The sequence below is a fragment of the Typopeltis vanoorti genome, chromosome 6, assembly GCF_054136105.1.
Source record: "Typopeltis vanoorti isolate ZY-2024b chromosome 6, IOZ_Tvanoo_1.0, whole genome shotgun sequence".
NCBI classification, from domain to species: domain Eukaryota; kingdom Metazoa; phylum Arthropoda; class Arachnida; order Uropygi; family Thelyphonidae; genus Typopeltis; species Typopeltis vanoorti.
Genome location: NC_143554.1, coordinates 13,587,945 through 13,614,080, shown reverse-complemented (window position 1 = coordinate 13,614,080; position 26,136 = coordinate 13,587,945). Strand labels below are relative to the sequence as shown.

General features: G+C 37.0%; 1 protein-coding gene across 1 annotated transcript; it reads right to left on the bottom strand.

Moving 5' to 3' along the window:
- Window positions 1-3,625: 3,625 nt before the first annotated feature.
- LOC150105299 (carotenoid-cleaving dioxygenase, mitochondrial-like) lies at window positions 3,626-25,567 on the bottom strand. The gene is made up of 11 exons (XM_090394675.1): window positions 25,393-25,567; window positions 20,718-20,976; window positions 16,366-16,507; window positions 15,994-16,129; window positions 15,538-15,752; window positions 13,894-14,169; window positions 11,999-12,101; window positions 9,172-9,278; window positions 8,956-9,064; window positions 6,011-6,879; window positions 3,626-5,944 (listed from the first exon to the last, which is right to left on the bottom strand). The coding sequence occupies exons 1-10, from the start codon at window positions 25,496-25,498 to the stop codon at window positions 6,698-6,700; spliced, it is 1,635 nt and encodes a 544-aa protein (XP_090250801.1). The 5' UTR covers window positions 25,499-25,567; the 3' UTR covers window positions 3,626-5,944; window positions 6,011-6,697.
- Between the last annotated feature and the right edge of the window lie 569 nt (window positions 25,568-26,136).

The following is a 26,136-nucleotide window of genomic DNA, read 5'->3' as shown; positions in this document are numbered from 1 at the left end:
GAGATAAGCGATTCGCTTGTCTTAATTTCGAATCGAAAGATAAATAATTTGTATCCAGCCGACCAGCGAACTATTATGTTGTAAAAATGTGAGTTGGAAGTTTCTATTTAGCTGTATTCTGGTTAGTGCGACTCAAATGTGCTAAATCTGATCACGTATTTACCCCTACTATTTGTTTTGGAATATCCCTGCCCGCTATCTGTAGTATAGCAGGAAATATTTGAAATACTTCACATGAAATATGATTAAAATCAAACCTAATCACTATTGCAAGCAATATCTAAACGTTTTGAACGAGCACGTGAAGTACTCCAGAATCTAGTCAGTTTTTTTTTTTTTTTAAATGAACGTTAATTATTAACGACTTTTCATGGAACACAAAATGCATCACTTACCTGATTGACTTTGCTTTAGGCGGCATCTTTAAGAAATCCATTGCTTCCTTTCCCCTTTAACACGTTCATTGCCAATCGCGCGATGCGAGTTGTCACCAAACGGCCGATCACGCGTTATCGCGTGGACGTCGCTAACTAAATAAAAAAAGTAAAAAAATTTGGCCACCACACGAAATTCCAATTTTCAGCTTGGCAATGAAAGTGTTAATAAAATTTATTAGGCTGTAGTTACAAGACGATTGTTAGAACTGGCATACACCATACTTGAAGTGTCCACCATCTCAATTGAATCTTATCTGACAGTAGCAAAACGGAGTTTTAACTTAAATACTTATTTAAATTAATAAAATAATAGACCCTGGAAAAATATCTTACGAGACATGACTATGCGTGAATGAAAATGGTGTGATCGATCATAGTTGAAGGAATAAAAATAGGAATCTTTTCCTAAGAACTAAAAGAACAAGGTTGGACGACTGCTATTACTTAGTTAAAACAGCAATGCAACAGACGTGAACCAACATTTACGGAGTGGAGTCGTTTCGAATATTGGTTATCGTCAGAAGTATGAGAGGGAAAAGGATAGTCTGTTTTTCGGTCTACTCTTGACTTTAAACTTCAGTTAGTTTAAAGTTTCTCCACTAAGTGTCGCCATTCATACTTAAAGAGAAGAATAATTACGATAAAGACCCAAGAGGCTATTTTTCCGGCGGCGTCAATTAAGTTAAGGGGATAATAAATCCCTCATTGTTTTAAAGCCAGATATACGAAACTTGCAGATCGAAATCTAAGGGTTTCATGCCGAAGAACTAGCGGCGAGTCCAAGCGTAAGTCAACACCTGGGTGGTACAACACTAGGGCAACTCGGAGCAAAGGTGGAGCAAGCTCCATCACTATCATTAATATTTTCTCATAATGTAAAACGTAGCTCCTAGGAGATGTATTACTGTTTTACATTATGAAGAGAGGTCGGTACCCAGACCGGTTTTGCCCTTTATTGAGGTCTCATCAGTGAGTGAATAGACCAGTAATACCAAAGTAGGTCTATCTACTCACTGATGAGACCTCAATAAAGGTCGAAACCGGTTTCGTATCTGGCTTTATAATAATGAGGGATTTATTATCCCCTTAACTTAAGAGAAGAATAATTATTGGTTCATTTGCCTTTTACCTCAATGCTCAAGTGTGCGTTACTGAATATCAAATGCAATTGTGCACTTTGACTTTTATGAAATGGTGGATGTTAAAGTTTCTGATTAGCGTCTGGATCAGGTACTTCAAGTGGAGTAGGGTAATGGAAGTCGGAAACAAGCCTCACCAATTTGCGCACAAGGACACACTTGCAATATTCTGACTGGACTTATCTTCCCCATATCGAGTTCGTTCCAGTTCAGATCTGATTACCACATACATGGCAGTCCGAAGGATGCATTGGGAAGACGCCATTTGGAACCACTTTTCATACAAGCTTCGACGTCGAAATAAAAGGACAGAAGGCTCCCTAAAAAGGCACTGTTAAATAAATTATATTTTCTGACAAAAACAGGCCTCTTTTCTTTCTAACCATCCCTCGTATTACGTTCAAAATATCTTAAGAATATTTTAAGCTAAAAATAGATGAATTAAAAACAGCTGAACGCTGTTAAATGTGCGGATAGATAACAACCAAATGTTGTAAGAACTTAAATGACGCAAGATTGTTTTCCAATGCATGACATTTTTCAAAAAATGTCACAGGCTTAGCAATAACCGGCTCACAAGTTCTTAATAAAAACTTTGGTCCAATAACGTTTAGAATACCTACCGAATATTTAACTACAATCATATGCAGTTAACTATGCTCAATTCGTCCATTTTACCCCGGATTGGGTCCTCAAGAGACAATTACTTAATGATCTCACTGGTGTAAATCGGGCCTTCAGCTAGATACTGAAGATGAGTACACTGGAGAATGTTGCTCCAACAATCAGATATTTGAGTTCTTTGGCTTAGATGCTGCGTATGTTTGCTAGGAAGTCTGTGCGATTTGCGATTTAACAGAAAAAACAAAGTTCCTCAAAACCAGTTTGAGTTCCTCAGTTGACTGTTGACACACTTGTATGATCAGAGTTTGACACAACGTATTCCCTAAATTTTGACCACAAATATATAAATATATATAAAAGGATTCGTGTTGCCATTAACGCATACATTCCATAAAGCACTCCATAGTTTCATTCAGTGATACGAAACGTTTCCATTGCCACCCATCCATCTACAATGATCGCTCTTTCAGATTCTTTAGCTTTGCATTCGCCTTTAGAGGCACCACGATTTTGAGCAAAAAATACAAACAATTTCTTATGGATTCAAATATTGTTTATATTTTAGGAAACGCAATTTTTGTTTTCGAAATATATTAATTTATTAGAATCGTCGTTAATGTCTTTAGATGAGTCTCTTCGTCTGGTGTGTTTCTTCGCCCTTTCCATGCTTTGTGGAGCCATGGAATAATTTGAACAAGTTTTATGTTGAATCAGTGAAACTGGGTTCTCAGCTAATCTATTCGTCATCTCACCTATTCTGATGCACGTTTACAAACTATTCGTGGGTGGCACTCAAATGTTTATCTTCTTAGTATCTAATTAACACAGTATTCTAGAAAATGTAAAAGCATGGGCTGTCCCCAAGAAATCTGCAAGAGAGACCTGTCAACCCTTTTCGTAAGTTTCTATATTTCTTTATTCAGAACATTTTATATTACAATGTTACCAAATTACCTTTTTGCCGCATCAATATACTGTTGTTATGACAACACCATCATTGAGTCCAAGGACTCATGACATAGGACACACTGTATCACATAACTCGGTGTCTACATTTAGAACACCAACATAAAACACCATCCACACTACGCCATCTATCGCCCACTAACATTTTGGGTGTTAAGCGTGTGTTCTCTGGCCAATTTTCCTGTATGGGAGATGAAATAAATTTAAGAACTGAGTTTGTTTTTATGTAGAAAGCAGTTGCCTCAACTACCATCCTAAACTTGGAAACATAATGGAATCGATAGTTCAGACAAGTTCAACGAAGGCTTTAAATAATTAGTTGTTTTGTGTAAGCCCGAAGGCTATGAAACGAGCTGATTTATCTCAGAACTGTTTGTTCTCTTGCCACTTAATATAATTTGTGTGTGTGATAGCTGTAGAAATCTCATATTCTCTGCGGCAAAAAACGTAGTCACAAAATTCAAAATTATGCCTTTATTTTTATAAACTGTTCCACTAAGAAATATTTACATAAAAGATTGAGACAAAGAATATCATAGTCCGGAGACAAATGAAAACTTTGTGAATGTATTAGGATATTTTTAATACAAAACATCTCGATATTATTTTAAGAATTTTGTTAGAGGAATACTTCTCTTTCTGCACGCTAGATGTTGATAGTAATTACATTATCTGATGCAAAATTAAAATTGCGCATATTAGATTTATATTACCACAACAGCATAATTTTTAAAATTTGTTCGCATGTAACAGCAATCAGTAATGCAAAAAAGTAATTCAAGCCGTAACTTCAGTAGTATTTGTTGTAGGAGTCACCGAACACTGAATATTTGTGTTAGTGCGTGATGTAACCGGTCGGTTATTATTCCATGTCGGCCAACTATTGACGCGACATATTGGAATATTCTTATTATTTATGCTAAACGTCCTGTACTGTTTCTAGTGTTGCCACACTTGAAATATTATAGTAGGAGATGAAAGCAGTATATCGTGTAATAGGCAACGTCTTTTGATGCTATGCATATTAACAGGCAAAAAAAGTAGGCCTTCATCCGTCGTTTTTTGAGTAGCTAATGTTATTCCTCAGCGTGAGATTTTCATTAAGCGCGTTCTTCTGCAGAACTTGCTGCACACGAGATCCAGTAGAGGGATCATCTTCAACACCATACTTCAGTTTTATTAAAAATCGGCAGCGCGACAAATGAGATACGATTGTTTGTTTTGGTGTTGGATAAGCAACTTTTTTTGTTTCGTTTCTGATCGATTCACCTCTCTAGACTATACCATCTGTGAAACTAAACAGCCTTTCGCTTCTCAGTCTTCCAGAGAAGCTGGAATTACATCCTTTAAATTAAGAACTTGAAAAGCAAATGTACTAGCATAACGTGACTTTTATATATGAGCTGGAAAGAAATTGGAATTTTAGACAATGATAGAAAACAATAACTGTCTTTGGGATTTATAATTACTAGCTTTGAAGAGTAGTAAAATCTTCGAATATCTGGGAATGCATTTAGATCATGTCTTCTCTAGATATTTGATTTTTTTCCCTGTAAGTTTTAAATCGGCCATCGTTAAGACAAACTTTACTTTCTACTACCCTCATGAAGGTATTTTCTTGATCATAAATTAGTATAATAATAATATTTGGTTGCAGATCAAGTGTTGATCAATTTTATTATTAAACTGAACCAACTAGTTTCGCCACACTTCAACTGTTGGCATCTTCAGGGTACTTTAAAGTTCATTTCTTCCGTTTTTAAGGTTCTGATTAGGGTTTTCCATATCTCTGGGAGTATTAGGCCTTGATTTCTGTTAAGGCTGACAGTAGAAAGGGCGACTGTGGCTGCTTCTTTTAAAATTCTTGAATGGTAAACTTCCTTGAATACAAACTACAGAAAGTTCCTTAGCAACAGCTAGCTAACCTTGTACACGCGATACGTGTTTCACTGGCATTTGATACTATCTATTTGTAATTATTCTAGTCAGTTTTTTTTTACAGTTTTGCAGTTACGCATAATTGTGAGATTGTTTAAACTTATAAGTACCCTGAAGATGCCAACAGTTAAAGTGTAGCGAAACTAGTTGGTTTAGTTTAATAATAAAATTGATCAACACTTGATCTGCAACCAAATATTATTATTTCTACTACCATGTTTAAGTGCTCACGTAGATGAGCTTGGCTTATTTTCGGAATGTGCAGATTGATCTGAATCTGCCATATGACTAGTTTGGTATTTTGGCAGGATTCTCTCTTATTCCACAGAACATTTTCAACTTGATCCTAATAAACAGTGCTTATTTTGACTATTTCCATATTCAGTTTCGCATCTTAATTAAAATTGTGCTTGACAGTTTTTCTGTGTGATTACCATTTATCAGATGATGACTTAATCACCAGTTTTCGTAAAGTTGATATTTTTAATATTTTGATAGACGTGAAAGCTGTTGTCGATGGTGCATTCGTTGTATTGAATGTATAAGTGACCCTAAATCAGTTGACACCTGGTAAGCATGAAGTACAGCGAGACGTGTAGTGAAAAATTACAAATGGCTACCTCGGATACTATTCATGAGTGGTTATGAATATGAGCTGAGCACAAACTCTACTCAATATATACATAGATGATCATTCGCTTGGTAAAGCATCCTAAAGGACAAACTACAGCTGCCATTGAGCCAGATTCAAGCCAAATATGCTGAAGCCTCAGTATGAGTGATATACCATTTATTTAAATGGACTGGGAAAGATGTATAAACAAATTAATTCCACAGAAACTCACAGCCAATTATAACTATCAGTTATAATTGGCTGTGAGTTTCTGTGGAATTACTACACTGAACAAAACAAAGTTTACATACAGCAAGGCAAATGCTAGCGAATTTGTCTGACATTCAATGGGAGACAATACAATTACGGCACAGCATTGTCTTTCTAAAAATCTGCCAAGGAGGACAGGTGCTTTAACACCGAATTACATTTTAATAGGATAGAGAGGTAAGCCTGAAGAATGTATGTACTGTACGCCCACAGATGAGAGACCCTTCGACACTTCTGCGCATGTCAGAAGAAGGAGAATCCGTTTCCGATATTAGAGTAATCAATGCGTTTCGTGGGATGAGTGTTTATTATTATACGTTGGAAAAACTATTTTGCTTGCACAACAGTTGGAAAACTCATGTATAAAGCACGTGAAATCACGTGTTGGTGACCAATTCGTACATCCTTTATTTCTCCCCCCCCCCTTCAGCATGAATTGACTATTCTTGGCACATTGCCAGCTCCGGTTCTATGAACTGCGGGCGTACAATACTCAATGAATTTACATCGATCCGTGAGAATCGTTATAAATTCATTAAAATGGCTTCGAGTTTAATTTAACATGAAACAATATTAAAAATAACATCTACGTACGAATATAATTAACTCCACTTTCTGCATAGAGGCCTGTTAATAATATTCTAAAACGAGCTCGTGCCTGGAGGCGTGTACATTTGCATATTACAACATGAAATAAAGACATGTTTCCTTCACTTCTTCACGGTTTTGACTCCATCGGGTTGTTGAACAAAGATACCATGAAAGTCTGCAGGAACAGAAGACGCAGTACGAAAATCGCTTCTGCCAAGTTCCTTGAAAGTTTTGGCATCCAGAACAAGAAGCGACACTTTGCGGTCGTCATTCTGGTACAGAAGAGACGAGAGAATCGCACCTGCAACGAGAGAAAAAACACTCCAGTTAGTAAATAGATTACAGGAGGCCAATATCTGATACACACACACACACACAGTTAAAGTGAATAGAATGATATAAAAACATCGCTGATCGCATGCTCCGCCAGTCCAGACTGTTCAGCTCATGGTGTTGAATATAAGACTCTAGAAGATCTGCTTTTATTCAAAAGCAAATCTTCCTTTTTGTCCAGAATAAGATAACCCACAAGAGCAAGGAATCTAGTAAACGCCTGGATAATTGAGAGGTGGAAGCTTGTCCTCCGGAGAAGCGAGAAAGGTGAAGATTTTTCTGATGGGGCGAAAGGCGACAAAAATATTTATGGTTTTAAAACTTTCGCTATTCGTTCACTAATGCATTGCACATAAGAGATGGGAATGCGAACTTTCTTTTGTATTTTTAGAGATAAAGACCGAAATTCACCAGATTCAATAAAGAAAGTAAAATATTTTTATTCATTAATTACTTAACATTACTTCGATTTTCTCGCACCTGAGTTAACGGTGTACACTTTGGAAAAAGGCATTAATGAAGTGTTTGAATATTTTCAAGCGTTTAAAACCATTTGTGGGGATGGAAGGCATGTTTGGGATATCATTAATTCCATAGAATACCAATTCAGAAAAAGGCACAGCAGCATGTAATTCACCTTACTTGACTAGCTGGTGTGAATTCATATAATTTAAAAAGCAGGATTGCAGACAGTAAAGTTTTTCCACAGAGAATTGTTCGTTGGCCCACAACAATAGAGATTACCTGCATTTCGAGCAGATGAATTTATAGTAGAAGGCAACTTCAGACACGAATGAAAGATTATATAACCACTGCATACGGTTTCCACATTGGGGTGAAATTTTAGGGGATTTCCATTATTCCACGAATATTTCCATAAGTGCTTTTTAATCAGATTTGGCCACTTTACTGTATTTAATTCTTCCAATCTCTTAAAACACGTAAAAACGACAGTGCTTGTGTATAACAGAGTGCCTAATCTCTCTCTTGTTCGTGGAATTACTAGTAAAAATTAGAGAAATTAATACAAATGAAGAAGAAATGGAATTTAATCTGAAGATAGCACCATTCTAAATTTCAAATGCCTTCAAATCATCTTTGACAGTCTAAGTCATCTAATTTCTACACACAGAGCCAATATTATTAACTCCCCTGTGCGATTCTGAAAAGGACGTGAATGTACTATTCCTTTGCTTAAAGAAATTCATTAAACCCACCGAGAACAATCGCAACAGGAACTATCCAACTGCATCTCCATTCTCCACAAAGCGCACGGAAAAAACAGTAAGCATCCTAAAAATAAAATTTCACTTTCTCAACTCAAATATATCCATGTTTCTTTCCTCATGCAACCTTAAATATGATATGCTTTTTAATACCAGCCTTTAAATGGTTGTTCAGCCTACAGCCAGTGGTGTAGCTGGAGCTTTTGCCGCCTCTCTCAACACACACCAAAAATACTACAAAAAGTCAAAACGACGTATAGGGAAATAAATTAAAACACTGTTTATTTTTGAAGTAAAACTTTAATTTCAACATTCTAAAATGTTAGTTTTCTTGCTTTTCTGTTAGCAAAATTGTCGATGACATTGGCGAAGTCTATTTCGTAGTAATGTAGGTAATTCTTAATCAATTTTATTTAGAAAAACTCCTCTCACAACTAGCAACACTTACAGCAATTGTGAGGAAGATTCGCAGTAATATTACAATCTTTGGGACTGAGTTCTCGAGACTGTATTTTAGAATTAACTGCAAAACTTCCAAAATGTTGAAAGTGCTGCCCCCTAGTTACGCCTCTGCCTACAGCACATCATAGCCGCGAGGAAGCAAATCCGGCGAATAATCAAAGAAATGAGATAAGACTTAAATCAGTTAAAGACAAAACTTATCTAGCACATCGTGGTTGATTTAGTGTAATTTAGTTGATTTAGATAAGCAAAAAGAAATTCATATTCCGTATTTCTTTTGCTTTTATAGGCGTTCTACAACTAAGTCTTCATCAACCTAAAACTGGACCTTATACTGCTATTTTTAATATACTTGCCATCATCTTCCTCTTTGGCTCCTGGTCTGCTCACAAACACCGGTTCGGAAGAAATGGCACCCTCTTCCTTCCACAACAAAACTTTCTTGGTTTCCGCATCCACTTTTAACTGTAAAAGAATCAAAAAGATCAGTTTCGTATTGCCTTATGGCAACGTGATCAAAGCCTACCAACACTCTTACTGTTCGATTTCGTTACTTCCGAATTTATACTTACCAGCGAATAATGTTGCAAACCTCCTCCTCCCCAAGCATAGAAATATCGGTACTTCTTCCCGTTGTGCTGTTCATAGTTGATTCTTGGCATTTCGGCCATTACAGCGCCTACGGCGAGAAAAAAAAAACATTAATCAGAGTTTATAATCATGAAAATGCTACAAAGGAAAAGAAAGAAAATATGGTATGTGAATCTCAATGATATCAGAGGGCACTCCTATAAAGTGAGCAATGGAATTAATTTACTTGCCATTCAAGTGTGGTATTTTTGAATATCGAAATAACATTAAAATGACATTCTACATTCAAAACCAACAACTAAATAATCAATGATGTGAACAGGATTTAATGCAACTTTTTTTCATTCTGTTCTGATGCAGTTGCTTTCCCAAGTGCAACTATTTTTGAAGTATGTGAACGCAAAGACTTTGCTTGTATCAAACATCTTGGAACACCCACCCACACACTACTAGTTGAATAACTCACTAAACTCAAACAGTTCATTAACAATACGCTGAGTAAATGGAGATGAAGCGCTGTCATTTACTTTGCGAAGTTTGTTAATTTTTCACTTTGGTCCTCCAACTGCAAGAGTTCCATAGGATCTATCTCTTACCAGCTTTCCCTTGTACATAAATTACTCCCAGTTACTGACCATTCACTTACTCCTTCCAAACGAATCATCTTGCAGTGTTCGAACATTCCCATCTTCTAGATCTTCGGCTAGTGGGCGACGATCATGCCATTCTTCAATGATGTGATAACCTAATCATCAAGTTCCTTCTTCATCTGACACTCGTACTCAGCCTTTAGTGTCACAACCACGTTACCTCTGTAGCATCCTCAGACTTCAAAACCGGTTCTTGTCCCATTAAGATTACTATTCTTCTTCTAGCTGCTGGAAGAAGAATAGTTACGTTCTAATCTGAACCCATTCAACTTTAGTTTATCGAGGATCCTCCCCCACAGACTCATTGCAATCTGTATTTCAAACAGCCTGTTTGAGGTACCCACCATTTCTGTAAAGCCCATACTGCGACTAATAGCGTCACAACATTTATAATACTACTGCCACTTCACAGATCTTGCTTCTACTCTTCATTCAATTACCGTTATTGTCTAAAACTAACCAATTCTCATGAGATGATCGCTCAGTAACACAATTTCTCTTCATTCTCTCATAATTCTACAACTTGTCGTGTATGTGAATGTCAGTATGTTGGTAGGATGGATAGCGTACCGAAGTTCTACTCAACGCGATGTGGGTTCGATTCACGAATGTGTATGAATATCTTTAGACAGGGATGTGTTTCATCGCAGTGTGGGATCATAGTAACCCTGCTTACTGAAGGCCTGAAGTGTGAAGAGTTTCATGCTTGTCTCAAGAGCTGATTTCCCAGATTATATACCTTGTATAACCTTTACCTACTCACATATTAACGAATTTCATGTTTACAACCTTCTGAGGGTGGGATTCATTTAAAAATATTACTATTATAAAGCACCTCCATGGAGCCGGAGACTCATTACTGGAGACCCAATCTATCCAGACAATCTATCATACCCCCCTCTTGAACTCATTAACAGACAGAGCACTCACAACTGACTCTGGTAATCCATTCCACTTATTCACCACTCTCCATTCAAAAAATCAAGTCCTCACTTCTCTACTAACCACACCTTTATTCAACTTCGAGAGATAAACCCTTGTTCTGGTTCCTCTAGCCAAGTGCTGAAACATTTCCCCTGCATCTATCCTATAAAACCCTTTAAGCAACTTAAATGTTTCTATTATCCCCTCTTTTTCTCCTAACAACTAATTTCTGCAATCCACACAACTTCAATCTATCCTCATAGGGCACATTCCACAGGTCAATGACCATCTTGGTCACTCGCCTCTGAATCCTCTCGGCTGCTTCCACATCTCCAAGAAACCCAGGGAACCAGACTTGGGCACAGTAATCCAGACGTGGGCGTATCAAGGCTTTATAAAGAGGAATTACAACTTCCTTATCTCTACTTGTTAATGTGCTCTTCACTGGCTAAGTAATCTTATGTGCTACCTTAGCAATATGTCCTCAAAACTATAACTCTGTCTACCACCACCCCTAAATCTCTAGCTTCATCCATTTCCTGGAGAATATGCAATCAATGTGATACACAGCATTATAATAATCTCTATTTATCCCAAAGTGTAACTTTACATTTCTCCACACACCCATTAATTTTTGCCCATACTGACTGTCTAATTAAATCATCCTGGAAGCTCTCCTTGATTAATCAAAGTCTAATTAAATCATCCCCTTGATCAACTATTACTTACCTAATTTCGCATCATCAGCAAACAACTGAATATTTTCTTTCAGGCTATTTCCTATATCATTTACGTAAAAATTAAACGTGAATGGTCCCAGCACTGAATCTCGCAGCACACTAGTCACCCGTTTTCGTCTCTAAATATGTAGTTCAAGTTCCACTTATCAAGACAAAGTATACAGTTACAAAGCTACAAAATAAACGTAATCAACGCTGCAGGTAGTCTAGTTTTACGTAATTACTCTGAAAATGGCACAAACAACATTAATGGTTGCTTAACTCGGATAAAGCACTTTAAGGTTATATGAAAATGTTAACACAACTCACTCAAAGAGGAGTTGTGTTACGTAATCAACAGGAAAACACCACTGCTCCACAGCTTTTATGTGACACCACCCTCGAAAGATTTTTGTAAACCTATAGTACATTCGAACCGTGGGTGGGTTAAGCATGCTTTTTATTTTTATTAATTTCATTATTGTTTGTATTTTCTACTAAAATTATGGGGTTACCTGTATCTGTCAGGTCCTCGTGTGTAAGAAGTATGGAACCATCTCTTTGTTGGAAAGCCTTTGCTGCAGTTGTCTTCAAGCCGATTAGATTTGTTGACATCCCCTATACAGGAGAAGCTGAATGTTAGTTATATTGAGAAATTAGTCCATCCCTAAAGAGTTATCACGAAATTAAATCATGGGCTACTTTCAACCACGACGTCCTTAAGTATAATTAGCAGAGCTAAGTTAAAATTCATTTAACGTCTTTGTTTAGAAACGATTCGATACTTATATGGTATCGAATGCTAGTTTACACGCGAAATATTTCCCTTCATTGAGTTTATAAAGTGACAAACATTTCCACGTTTCCTTCTATATTTAACTAACTGCGCGTGTAATATTGAAACATAGTAATTATTGACCTATTAGAATCAATGAATTGATCTTCATATTGAAGAATTAATAGCCCTAGAAAAGGGGCTATTACGTCTTATGGCAATGCTTACATTCTACATATTCAAATACATTCCAACTACTTCAGCAACCTAAACGTGTTCTGAAAGAAATTTTAGTTTATCAACATACAACTAATTAATTTTGAGCAGTGGCATCTGTGCGTGTGTATTCAAACGAAACATTCCTTATTTATTACAGCTATATATTAACTGTTCACTCCTTAATTTGAATTTTCAGTTCTTATTGTATAGATTATATGATACAACCACATTAGCAAAGTAATAAGGCAAACATGTTTTTTTTAGGTGTGCAGGGCTCAAAGCAATTTATAAAAGAGGCGCATTATTCTTTAGTATTTGTTATAGAGGCTTGTTTTACTGAATATAATGATTTTGACATTATTACGGCACACCATTACTTGCCACCCGATTATTCCGCACAATAAACCCAATGAAAATATTTTTAAAATTAACAGATAACTTGGAAACTGATCTTTATTGAATATATTGGATTACAGATGCTTGCCTAAAATTTTTCTAGCAAAATAAACGATATAAACAGCTAACATAGCCGAACGTTTTGATGAGAGGACCATTGTAGTTTCGATTCTACCTACCGAAGAGGACATTTTTCTAGTTTTTTCAACCTCTGTATTGTTCATTACAAAATTAGTCTTTGATGCAGACTTGTGGGATTTTATCTTATGCAATTCGAAGCCAACCTCCGGACACAATCACACAGATACATTCAAATAAATCCGTGAATTGCGACAAATTTTAATTTATATAAATATGTATTCATCTGCTTTCTGAAGATCTTTTTCCAGTTATTTTACGCCAGTTTTTTCCTCTACCCTCATAGGAGCACAAATTTTATTTCTCCTCCCTACAGCCACAAGCTGAACATTAAATCATAAGCCAACAACGAATAAAGGAATCAGCTTAAGTGATTGGATAATCCACCGCAAAAGCAATGTTTGTATTTAACAGTATAGATTTCCATTGTAACTGTTAATATTTGGTCCCTTGACACCAAGTATGAGAAGTTTTCTCTTTGGATTTATTAGTGGACCATAGTTCTGAAGAAGCCAGACAGACTTAGCTGGCGAAACGTGTCACAATTGTATATATTTATGAAGAACTATGGTCCACTAATAAATCCAAAAAGAAAATTTCTCATACTTAGTATAGGTTTCCATTTGACAACGTGAAACTTGCGACATGGGCCACACCAGCTGGTGTTGCAAACAAATGACTTGCTACAAACGTACTGCAATTAAGTTCTCTAATTTTCTGAACAGAACACCCAAAACTAGTTTAGAAACTTGTGGCATAAACCCTTATATTTAATTCTGAGGAAGCACACATAGATTCAGAGAAACCAAACATTTCATTAAGCTTAACTAAGAGACAAAATACGACTTTGGTCAATGATATTTTAAAGATTAAACTGCCCACCTTGTTCTGTGCAGGAACATCCAGAGGGAGCACGTATCGCCTGGCAGAACTTTTCATCATCGCATTGAGCTGTCTTGGATCTGTAGCGCTGTCTTCCATATTGTTGACGGATAAAGCTTTGAGGATATTATTACCGTCTTCATAACAGCACAAATCCACAACAAGATGGTTGTCTTCTTCGTAGGCGTTTATGTGGTGGAACACAAAAAAGGCATCGGCGAAGTATTTCCCTTTTAAAATCTCTCCAGTACTTCTTCGGATAACCACAAATCGTGCCTACAGATATTTAAAAAAAAATGAATGTTAGATGTAATGGATTTACTACAATAGTTTTTTGCCGTAACCACAGTTGCTGACACAAGACTAGATTTCCGCCATTAAATGCTCCCCCCCCCCCCCCCCGTTGTTTAGCTTTCTAAAGGACACAATGTAAATCAGAACGACCAAACTTCCTTTTATATTTATTTGTAAACTAAAATATATACATATATGGATTATTAATTATCTAAATTATTACTTCGATCTGAAACTTACCAATTATCTACAGTGTAAGTGACAATTCAAAACAGGTAGAATAACAATGGCTTTCAAAAGACATACAAACGTGTGCTAGAGGTATAGCAGAGTAGATATAGCGTTGCCACAAATATAAAGTAAAATAATTATTATTTACAGCTAATAAGGTTCAGACGCTCAAGTTTTTGGTAAGGCAATAGTCAATCCATTTCAAGTTGGGACGATGCCATAGGTGCTTCGGCACTCCTTGGTAATAAGTGTTCAAATTTAAAACAGCACCGATGTAAAAGCCAGTACTTTGACCACAAGATTTGGTGGTCCGCGTCGACTCCCAGACTTTCGGGTTTCTTTTAAGAGGATGCCTATTTTTTGTGCAATCTTTTCAACTGAACGTCCTATGTGTCCTAAATAAGAGACAAAGATGTGTTTTTAGGATCTTTGAAATTGGCACAGTGATTCCAGCAATGCATATGGGGTTGAATTCTATGTAAACGGTAGGCGAATGAGTAAATGGTTTGTATGTATGAATGGTAGTTTGGGATGAAGCCATTCACGGTTGCATAATTATTGTGGTAGTGTCAAGTTACAGTTTAATCTTACACGCGTTAGAGCAGATGGCTTGTGCTTTGTTAAGATGCATTTTGATTACACTGGGTTTTGATACCTTAACCCTCACCATTCGATAAATGGCGAGGGTTAAGGTATCTACTCTTCACAAAGCAAATTCCAAAACATTCGGTAGGTGTCCAAAGTCGGTTGAGATTGGAATAATTCGCTTATCTTTCAAGATGTGATACCTCCTTGTGCTACTTCAACCAGTTCGTTACAGCGGTTGCCCAGTGACATCGAGCGTTATCATTACAAAGAGGGTTTCAGTCAGGGAATGAAGGCAAAATGGTTGAGTGGACCTCGTTCGTGGGAGATGTAGTAAGTATTGATCAATACTCAACAGGGCTCTTAATGCTCACCAGTGATAAACAAAAAAAAAAAAACATGTTGCATTCAATCACCGAAGCAGACATATGGATGAGACATTAAATTAGTTACGCTTCGTGTCTGTATTGTTTCGGTGGATCCATGTATTATTTTAATTTCAAAGTTACTGAGAGTGATCTAATATAGATTTACCTTTTCTTTAGGATACCAGTGTAGATTATCAAAGTAGCTGCTTCGAGTGATTCCACTTATTATCCTTCCAGGTACAGAAATGTAAAGTGGTTGCTCCACGAAGACAAAGAAATTATCGGACATTCCAAAACTGTGAAAATAGCTGGGAGAGAAGCGGTGCCGCGGTGGGATGGTGCTGACTATTCTGCCTCTACGGAATGTCGATTCACTTCCATCTGCAACAAACACACTCTTTTAAGATAATTTTTTAAAATCTAATTTCATAAAGGAAATATTTATTCTCACCAATATATTAGAAATTCCGTTTCTAAATAAGTGAAATGATTCATTCCATACTGTCCAAGGGATGGTTCAGAAAAGCAAGAAACAGTCACGAAAAATATCAAAAGAAGTTAATACAAATAAATTCGATCTGAATTTAGGGATGTTCGAAGATCTAAATGTTTATTCCCTTACCCGCATGGGGAAACTCAATAATGTGATACGCCTGCGATGTTCCAAAGCTGGTTGCAAGGTTATACACATCTCCTTCTCTCGAGTTGTGGGCATGCGCTGTTGCAACGTGTACGGCAACATAACGGTCGATATCAACCTATAGGAAATATCAGAAACATTAAGATTGTTTAGGAAGGTACCACCTGTAACAAGTCTGTTCAAACCTTTATTAAAATTAGATAAAACTGACGCAAGAACATGCAGATACTTCAATATTAAGTAGCTCGTGCGATCTATCTTTACACCAGTGAAACTAAGGGATAGCATCTTACATTCAGAAAGAACATAATACGCTACCACTTATTTTCTGAAAAAAAAAACAAAAACACTCACCCTTTTTTCCGTTTCCAATGTTTCCAAGTTAATCTTAGTAATGGCGTTGGTTTCAGTGCATGCGTAGAGTTCATCTCCGTACTGTACGACGTTCACCAGGTCGTTATCAGTCAACTCGCCTTTTGAATACGATGACATGAACCTACGAAAGATAGAGAAAAGATATTTATTTTTTAAAATAATTATGGAGATGTTGCCTCACTCTATGATAGTCCTACGCCGAAGTGGTATCAGGTTACAGCCTTAATCCCTTTAATTTTTTGCAGTCTTAATCAAAATGAACGAGACTGTATGTGCTACTTCAATCTTTCTCACCACCGTTTTCAACAGGAATGTACGGTATATAACGTTCATACACCACCGTGATAATTGGCTCATTCCGGTGGAAATGCAAGAGGCTGTTCGTTGATGATACCAAAAAACCAGGCCCAGAATCAAATGATATTTGTTTTCACTTACAAATAAAATTCGTTATTTTTTAAGCTGCATTTTCTGTCTCCCTACCACAAGTTCAACATGACAAATGAACTGCGGAGTACAGTCGGCATTGGACAATTACAGATACTCTCCTTCCCACTTCTAATATTTTACTTGATCAGATTTTAAGTATACTGTGACAACACATTTTACCATAAGACGCGTTTAACATGGAAAAAAAAAGATTGATTTCATAATGATATCGTATTCATGATTTTGTGTGTGTGTGTGTGTGTGTGTGTGTGTGTGTGTGTGTGTGTGTGTGTGTGTGTGTGTGCGCGCGCGCGCGCGCAGCACTAACTGGAAGCCTTTTTTGCCATTGTTTCTTTGCTTATTCACAATCTTCTTCATCTGTAGGTTCTTCCATTGAACCTACAGATGGGCACCGCTGAGAGTTACACTTCCAGCAGTTATACGTGTGTTAAGCGACTTCTTGGAGACAGATTAGTTTAAAAAGAATAGAAATGTGACCTTGAATAGCAACTTCAAGGTTTCTGTGTGGGCTGACTTCCTTGTTCAAAGAGCATACTAGAGAACTTGTTAAAGTTAAGAGATGAAGTTTTGCCATGAGGTGTCATGGCAAAACTTCTACGAGTTTTGCCATGACACCTCATGGCAAAACTCGTAGAAGGGTTGTAAGTTCTGTTCGCTACAAACTTGATATTAACTAGGTCTGCCTACTCATTGATGAGACCTCAATAAAGGTTGAAACCGGTCTGGGTAGTGACCTTCTCTCATAATGTAGAACAGAAATACAGCTCCTAGGAGCTAAGTTCACATTATGGGTAAATATCAAGAATAGTGATCGGAGCTTGCTCCACCTTAGACATGAGTTGCCTCAGCTTGCACTACCTTAAGGGTCAGTTGCTGCAGTATCCAGGTATTTGCTTATGCTTGGAATCGCCGAACTTTATATGGTTTCTACTATATATTCGGCATGAAACTCTTTGAGTTTCTTATTCGGCTAAGAAACTATATGGGATATAATATCCCTTAACTTTAACAAGTTATATGTCGCCGAATTGAAGCCTTTGGCTCTTCATTTATCTAATACTAGAGAACTGTTTTTGACGTGTGGACTACGTATAATTACCACTTTTAATAATAAAAAAAAAAACCTGTAAAAGACATTTCCAAGATGCCTTACGAGTATGTTTTCGTAGGCAAAGGCAAATGTTATTAGAAGAACAAATATTGGTTCTTGTAGTCCTAAAATATTAATATTTTTCAGGCATCACAAATAACCTTTAGGAGAAAGTAGCTACCAAATAACCACATTAGAATTCATCATCTTTAAGCAGCGCCGTAACGAGGGCGTGGCGAAGGAGGCGCCCGTCACGGGCGCAACTAGGTTTGGGGCACAAAACGTAAAAAATAGATATAAAAGTCCGCTATTTTATATTTAAATTTTTCAAACTTTTTGTCATTTTTGGGTTAGGGGGGGAGGGGGCAAGTGCGTGTGGCAAGTTAGACACTTGCCACAGGCGCTTCATACCCTCGTTACTGTACTGTCTTTAAGATGTACTGGAAAACGAATGTGCGCGTAAATATTTTATTCAAGAAATATGCATTTGAGGATTTTAGTTTTATAACATATTTTCAGAATCTGTTATTTAGTGAGATGAGTTCGTATTACCGAAATTCTGAGGCGTTAACCTTTCATTTAACTATTTGTGTGTGTGAAGTTGAGAGACCTAGCATTGACGAGAGCTACCTGTAGGAAAGACGCATATAAATATTTTATTCATACAATTATATAATTTGGTTTATTCCTTTAATCCAAGTGTAGGCAAACAAAGTTTGCGCCTGAAGAACCTTCAGGTCTGGGGCAACTCGTAGTAAAGGTGGAGTATTCACAGATCACTTGTCTTAGTATCCCATAATGCAAAGCACATCTCTTTGCGGAGATGTATAATGCTATGCATTTGTACTTATTCATACTTATCGCATTTGTACTAATTGTACTTATTGCAAACAGCAGCCACACTCGTGGTTTTTGTCATCATCATCATACGTATCAAGGACTAGCATGGCCTGTTCCGGCCTTAGAAGTCATCGTTGAATCGTTTAAGAGGACGTCCTGGCTTTCTTTTTCCTAATGGCTTGTACTTTAAGGCTTGTTTTGGAAATCTTTCTGTTTTCATTCTTTGAACGTGTTCCATCCATTTATGTTCATATTTTTTAATTTTTTCAATTACCGGTTCTTGGTTTAATTCTTTCCTAATATCTTCGTTTCTTTTGTGATCAAATAGGATATACTTCACAGTTTTTTTCATAAACTTCATTTCTGCTGTTGTTAATCTTTGTTTGTCTTTTTGTTTTATTGTCCAGATTTTGCTTCCATACATTAAGACCGGTAGGGCTAATGTATTGTATACTTTTAGCCTGGTTTGTTTTTGAACTAGGTTTGGTTTAAATATAGAGTTAATTACTCCTGTTATTTTTAAATATTTTGCAATTTTTATGTTTATATCTTTTTCATTTTCATAAGTGATCATACATCCTAGGTAGTTAAATGAATTCACCTGTTCTAAGATCTTGTTATCTAATACTATTTTAGTTCTTGCTGGATCTTGTCCTTTAAAGGCCATAGTTTTTGATTTTTCCGTTGATATTATCATACCATAATCTTTGGATATCTCATTTAGATTTAAAATAGCTTTCTGTAAGTTATCTTCAGAATTTGTAATTATTATTTGGTCGTCGGCAAAGACGAGAGTGTTTAAGTTAACTGTAGGTGAAAGTTTAATTCCTTGATGTAAATGTTTACTCCATTTTATTATTATTTCATTTAAGTAGATATTAAAAAGAGTTGCTGAGAGGGGACATCCCTGTCGGACCCCTTGGTTTATCTCTCTTGTATATGATAGCTCATGATTTAATCTTATTTGTATTTGATTATTTTCATATATACTTGTGACAGCTTTTAGGATATTATTTGGTATTTGTCTTTATTTTAATATGTTAAATAATATGTTTCTTTTAACTTTGTCAAATGCTTTTTCAAAGTCAATAAATGCAATATGTGTTTCTAAATTATATTCTCTTCTTTTCTCTATTATTAATTTTAGGCAGAAGGCTGGGTCTATACATGATCGTCCTTTTCTAAATTCATTTTGTACCTCTAGAATAAAGTTTTCGGAATATTTCATTAGTTTGTTATTTAAGATTCTACTGTATATTTTGTAACATGAATTTGGTATACTGATACCTCTATAGTTTTTAGGGTCATCTCTATTACCTTTCTTAAAGATAGGCATCACAATTGCTTTTTTCCATTCTGTTGGGGGGATACCAGTTGAATAAATTTTATTTAAAAATAATAGGAGTCTTCCTTTGAATCTTGTTCCTGTGTATTTATATAGTTCTGAACCTAGCTTATCTTCTCCAGGTGATTTTCCGTTTCTTGTTTCTTTCAGGCTGATTTCTAATTCTTCTTCAGTTATTTCCTTTTGTCATTTAGTTTGTGGTTTTGTCATTTAGTAAATAAGTACACAACGTTGGAGTCCCACGCTATCATTCGAGAAAGCAATCGGATACGACAGAATACAGTATATTCTGAGCTGACCTCTACAAGTACAGTGTCAGTATGGGGCAAACTATTACGCTATCGTATGTGGTCAGTTGTTGTGAAGGAGCTTTACTACCACAAACTCAAAAATTTCGAGTGAATACGAAAGCAGTATTCCAAACAAATCACTACAGATCTGAAAACTGCATGCAATAATAGATTAACTTTTATTTCAAAACGACAAAGTGTTACTTTTGAGTCTCAAACTGATAAAACCGTAAGTTGCGACATCCATACCTATAAATAGCATTATCCAAAATTACACTATCTTTTCTCGCATATTCTCCTTTCAGAGTTCACTTACCTTTCAAATATACTTTTGCAAGGATCGGGGTAAGCTGTAGTACCGAATTCATTGACCACGATTCGTCCAGCTTTCATATTCCGTTTGTACGTGTGGCTTTTCAGAAACCGATTCTGATACGTGATCCGACCGTTCTGTACTTGAAATTTGTGGATCAAAGCGAGGCCGTCAAACAGATGGCGATATTTGTCGGATCCTACCTCCAACAATCCACTTCCTATTCTCAACAGCGATCCCTGCAGCCACGATGGGATATTTCCTAGGAAAGTTGGGGATGTTAATATCTTTATTCCATAAAAGAAATTAAGTTACTTATATTTTAAGATACGCACAACGTGAGTGTGATCAATCCTAATCCTAATCAAAATAAGGACATATCAGTGAATGTCACACTGGTAAACGTATGCATCCACTACAGATACAAGTGAGGATGACGTATTAAGTTAAGATTTACAAAAGTAATTCTTAACTTTTAGTAGTCTATCAGTTTTTGTTTTTATTAATATCCCCGTATACATGCAGAAAGGTTGTATCATCATAAGATGATAACCTTCACAGCAGCAACTACTCAAGGTCCTCCTTCAGAAACGAAGAAATATCTTCAGTGATTGCTTCTGTTAGGTAAGAGGGAAAGCAAAAAAAAAGTCAGGATTAATTTAAACATCAGCGAAACAGAGGTGATGGCGACTGATGAATTTATAATTAAAGGAGATAAGTGGTTATAATAATGAAAGAAAAAGTTGTTATTGAGGTAACGAGAGTTACGATTAAGGAATGATATTTTCATTAGCGATGCAAGGATGTGAAAGCTGAATACAATTTTCACATCCTTTAAGAAAACAGACAAAAAAGCAAACAGATTTGAATTATGGACATGACTGAGGCGGCAAGAATGACTGGAAGTTTTAAGGTTTTAGAGAAGACAGAAAGCCCCTTGGAGACAATGATCACTAAACAGAAATCAATGTACTTGGGCATATTAAGAGAGCAGATGAATGATTGAAAGAGGAAATTATGTTGACGAAGACAGGCGAACTTACAACTACTGAAAGAAGAGAAACAGTCAGATGAAGAGCCTATGTTCGCGTGATCACCGGAACCCCGTAACGACCAGACTGCCAATAACTCGGGCAGGTACAAGAGAAACCTAAATCGCATATTGGGTGATTTTTTTTTTTTTTTGGCTAGATGGGCGAAGCAAGAATGCTTTTCGTATTCCCCGTTATCTGTAGAGGCCAATGTAAGGATAGGATGTTATTGAGCTATTAAAGCTCTGATTATGGCAGGAGGGCAATAGCAATAACCGAGGCTCAGTTAGAACTTCATTGGCTACAGCATTGCCATCCATTACCCTCCCTGGGTACCTATTTTAGTCGCCTCGTACGACATACATGGGCTGCTTTTTTTTTTTTTTTTTTTTAGTAAAGCCGACTCTAAAAATTAGGACGATCTCTATACCACTCTATAGTGGCCGAAAGACAGTGCAACTCAGCGTTGGCTCCACTCGATGATAGGGCACTCCCCACCACCGAGCAGAACCGCTCATATTCCGGGGAATAGCATCCACTGACAAAGCCCCTCACCGGGCCATGCCGGAGGACACCCTCCCCAGAGACTCAAAATATGCACTCCCAGGCAAACCTCCCGAAAGCTAAGCCCCACCCTTACCGGGAGCGAAATTCCGGAAGAAACCTGAGAGAACAAAACTCTCGAAACTCAGCGTCCATTTAGTCGCCTCTTATGACACGCGTGGATTTGCTTTGGTGATACATACGTAAAGCCAATCTCTAAAAATTAAGACGATCCCTAGACCACTCAATAGTGGCCGAAAGACCGTCCATCTCAGCGTTGGCTCCATTCAATGATGGCCTTCCACCCACACACCACCACCGAGCAGAACAGCTCATATTGCGAAGAAAAGCATTCACCGACAAAGCCCCCTCAGCGGGCCCTGCCGGAGAACACTTTCCCCTGAAATCGCTCCCTTAAGGCAAAAATCTTAAGAGAGCGAACTCAAACTATCGAATCTCAGCGTCCAATTAGTCGTCTCTTACGACATGCTTGGATTTGCATTGGTGCTATTCTTATCCCGGCAACCACACGGGGAGCATATCGGGTGACAATTATGTCTTTAGGGGTGAAGCAAAATGCTTTTCATATTCCCCGCTATCTGTTGTGGTTACAGTGAGGGTAAAAGTTACGAGCAGTTTGCTCGCCCTGAATGGACATGGAGATTATGCATCGTTATGGGAGGCTAATATAGCTTTTGGTCGTCTATATTTGAATATGTCTGTTGCCTCGTATGCTGCAGCTTGTTGAACCAAATCGTTGGGATGTGTGGACGTCTTTAGGAAAAACTTGGATGCTAAGGATTGTAGAAAAAAGAAAATATAGGGAATATTTGTGTCTCTGTGGAGTTGATTGTTTCTAACATACCACGGGGGCGTTCAGAATCATTCTCAAGCACTTGTTCTGCACTCGCTGTATTTTGATAATGTTAGCATTAGAGGTGTGGCTCCAGGCCGAAGAGGCATAGGTGATTATAGGACGAATCGTCATCTGGTATAGTTGCAATTTGATTCTGTTGCTGAGCTTGCTATTTCTATTAATTAGCGGATAGATCTGAGCTATGACTTTAGATGCTTTTGTGCACGCCGATTTGATGTGTTGGGTGAAAGATAGCTTTTTGTCGAGAATCACACCCAGGTAATTTGGTTCTGTCTGCCAGGGAATTTTAGTATTGAATAGTAACACATCTCCTGCAGGAGACATTGGCCTTTTTGAGAAAAGAACGGCTGAGCTTTTCAGGGGGTTGACTTCCAATCTCCACTTGGAGAACCAACCCTCCAGCTTTAGAAGGTTTTCTTGAAGCTTTCTGGTAATGAAACGGGGTCTGAGAGATCTGGTTAGTATTGCCGTATCGTCCGCACACAGGGTCAAAATGGAAGTCATCGGATTGTGTGGGATGTCTGACATGTATACAGAAAACAGCAATGGAGCCAGTAGAGATCCCTGCGGCATTCCAGCAAAGATGTGGCGCTGGGAGGATGTAGAACCGTTGAATTTTACTTGCATTGATGTATTCTGAAGATATGAATGGATTAAGTGAACCATTTTTAGTGAGGTACCGGCTGAGATACATATCGGGTGAAACATTCAGCCAGCCTTTCCTACTTCTATCATGTGTACGTTTCGTTGGTGTGTGAACAAGTGTATAGCGCTGAAAGCAATCGAACTATGCCGAATATTAAAAAAGAAATTAACACAATGTATGATGGTTAGCACAAAATTTAATTTATTTTTAATTTATTCGGACTTCACTTACCTTTCTCAGAGAAAACAATCACATAGCCTGTACATTAATGTGACAGTTATTAGGCAGTAACTTCCTGAACGTGTTTTGGCCTTGTAATAATCAGCGACATCGTAAGTTCTTCAACGCACTCGTTAACGGCGTAGAAATACCCATCGTGTATGACCACACCTCTGAAGATAGAAGACAATGTCAAGTATTTCAATATTCCTTTCATATTACTAACGAACTTTGTTTGCTATCAGTTTTAAAACGACGTGTCAGAGAACACAAACACTCGAATGAACTGTGATTTGCGAATTAAGTAAAAAATAGCAATTTAAAAGGGTTGCCTGGTTTTTAAATTGTTTGAATTTAAGTCTTAGTATCTGAAACAATGAGGATATGTATTACGACTTCTAGTTACGTGTGTTCTGGTCCATTTCCAGGATGAAAAACTGTCACCTGTATATAAAACTAGGTAACCAACCTAAAAAAAATCTTTTTATCGCACTAAATAGATCTTTCCAATCGAATGATAAATGTACCGAACGTTCTACGGAGATGGTTGCGATAATCTGTAAAGATGAGTCTTCAATGACTCAGCATTTCATCCTTGGCAAGCGTAAGGTGGCATTCATTGAAATGGAGGTCATCTAAACATGGCAGTCAACAAGTGTCGGTCATGCACTGTTCTGCCACACAACTCGATTCTTCAAGTCGAATACAATGGTCATCTGAACGCCAAACCCCCATTTCAGCTGTTATAGTTCAAGTAGTAATGATCTTTGATCGGCATTTGCGAAGCACGCAAACAAACTGATCTTGTTAACATCACCTCAGTTAAATCTCTGAATCTTGGAGTGGATATCAGTTTCCTCGCCACCCGCACATATTCCTTGAATTACATTTATGGAAAGAACTTTTGTTTGACTTACATTTGAAATTATCCAAGCGTGGATCAAAATGGTTTTGCGAAAGATTAAAAGGAGGAAAGTGAAAAGCTCCATGAATCTCGTCTTCAAAATAAGATGGATTAAAATTTCTTGAAAATAGAAGTCAACACTCAAAAGATTGTCTAAAATTTTTGGTTGTTTGGATGCCATAAAAATGGCATTTTAAAATAGAAATATTGGATTTAATAAGTTACAATTATTCAAAACGTGAATATTGTGTAAGTGAACAGTTTAAGGCATTTCCAATTGCAAAAAACACGCTTAATTCGCGCTCAACATCCCCCATTTCAGTGGAACATTAACAAACCAGCACGAGGAAGTCATGTTGATATCTTCACTTGTCACTCTCCTTCAGCAATTAACGCTAAATGAATTCACAGAAGCTTTTAATTAATGAAACAAAATCGAATTAAGGTTAGAAAGATACCTGATATTATCCCCTCCTTGGGATCAACGGATTCGCTTTTACAGGAGCGAAGAAACGGTATTAGCAACTGAGCCTTAGTCGCACGTTCTTCTGATTTTTCTTCCATGTTTTCAATATCTCCAATTAAACCACCACCGCTGTTTAAACGTCTAGTTTGTGAGTTGCCAAAACCTGTCCTAACTACCACTACCCTCAATGTAAGTTCTCTTTAACTGTCGCACGGCATCATGGGAAGCATAACTGTATTTCGTAACAGAATTGCAAAGAAGGATGAATGATAACATGTACGAAAGCATCTCTTATGACCTTGAGTTATCTATTATTTAACTTGTATTTGGCTTAATAGAGTTAACTTGTCTTTTGTTTGGTTTCATAGCAGACTCGGAGATCTGAATAACAAATAATAGTGAAGGAAAATTAGATGCATCCAATGGCTACAAATAATTTAATTCGTTTGGATGCATATTATTTTTTAAACATTTAAATAGTTTCGATTGAAATGATTCGCGATGTTTAAATGTAAGAATTTCTTCAGTTCGTGTAAGCAACTGTCATGTTGGTTCCAGAACTTAATGATATCGTTGTCGGCTAATTTCAAACAGCAAAGCTTGATGGAATGGTACACTGGCGAGGCTCAGAGCAGTATTGAAAAAAATTTTACAATATTAATAATAACTTTTATTGAATTTAAATTAAATTTTAAAAACCGATTTTATTTTAAATTTCATTTGATACTACTGTTGC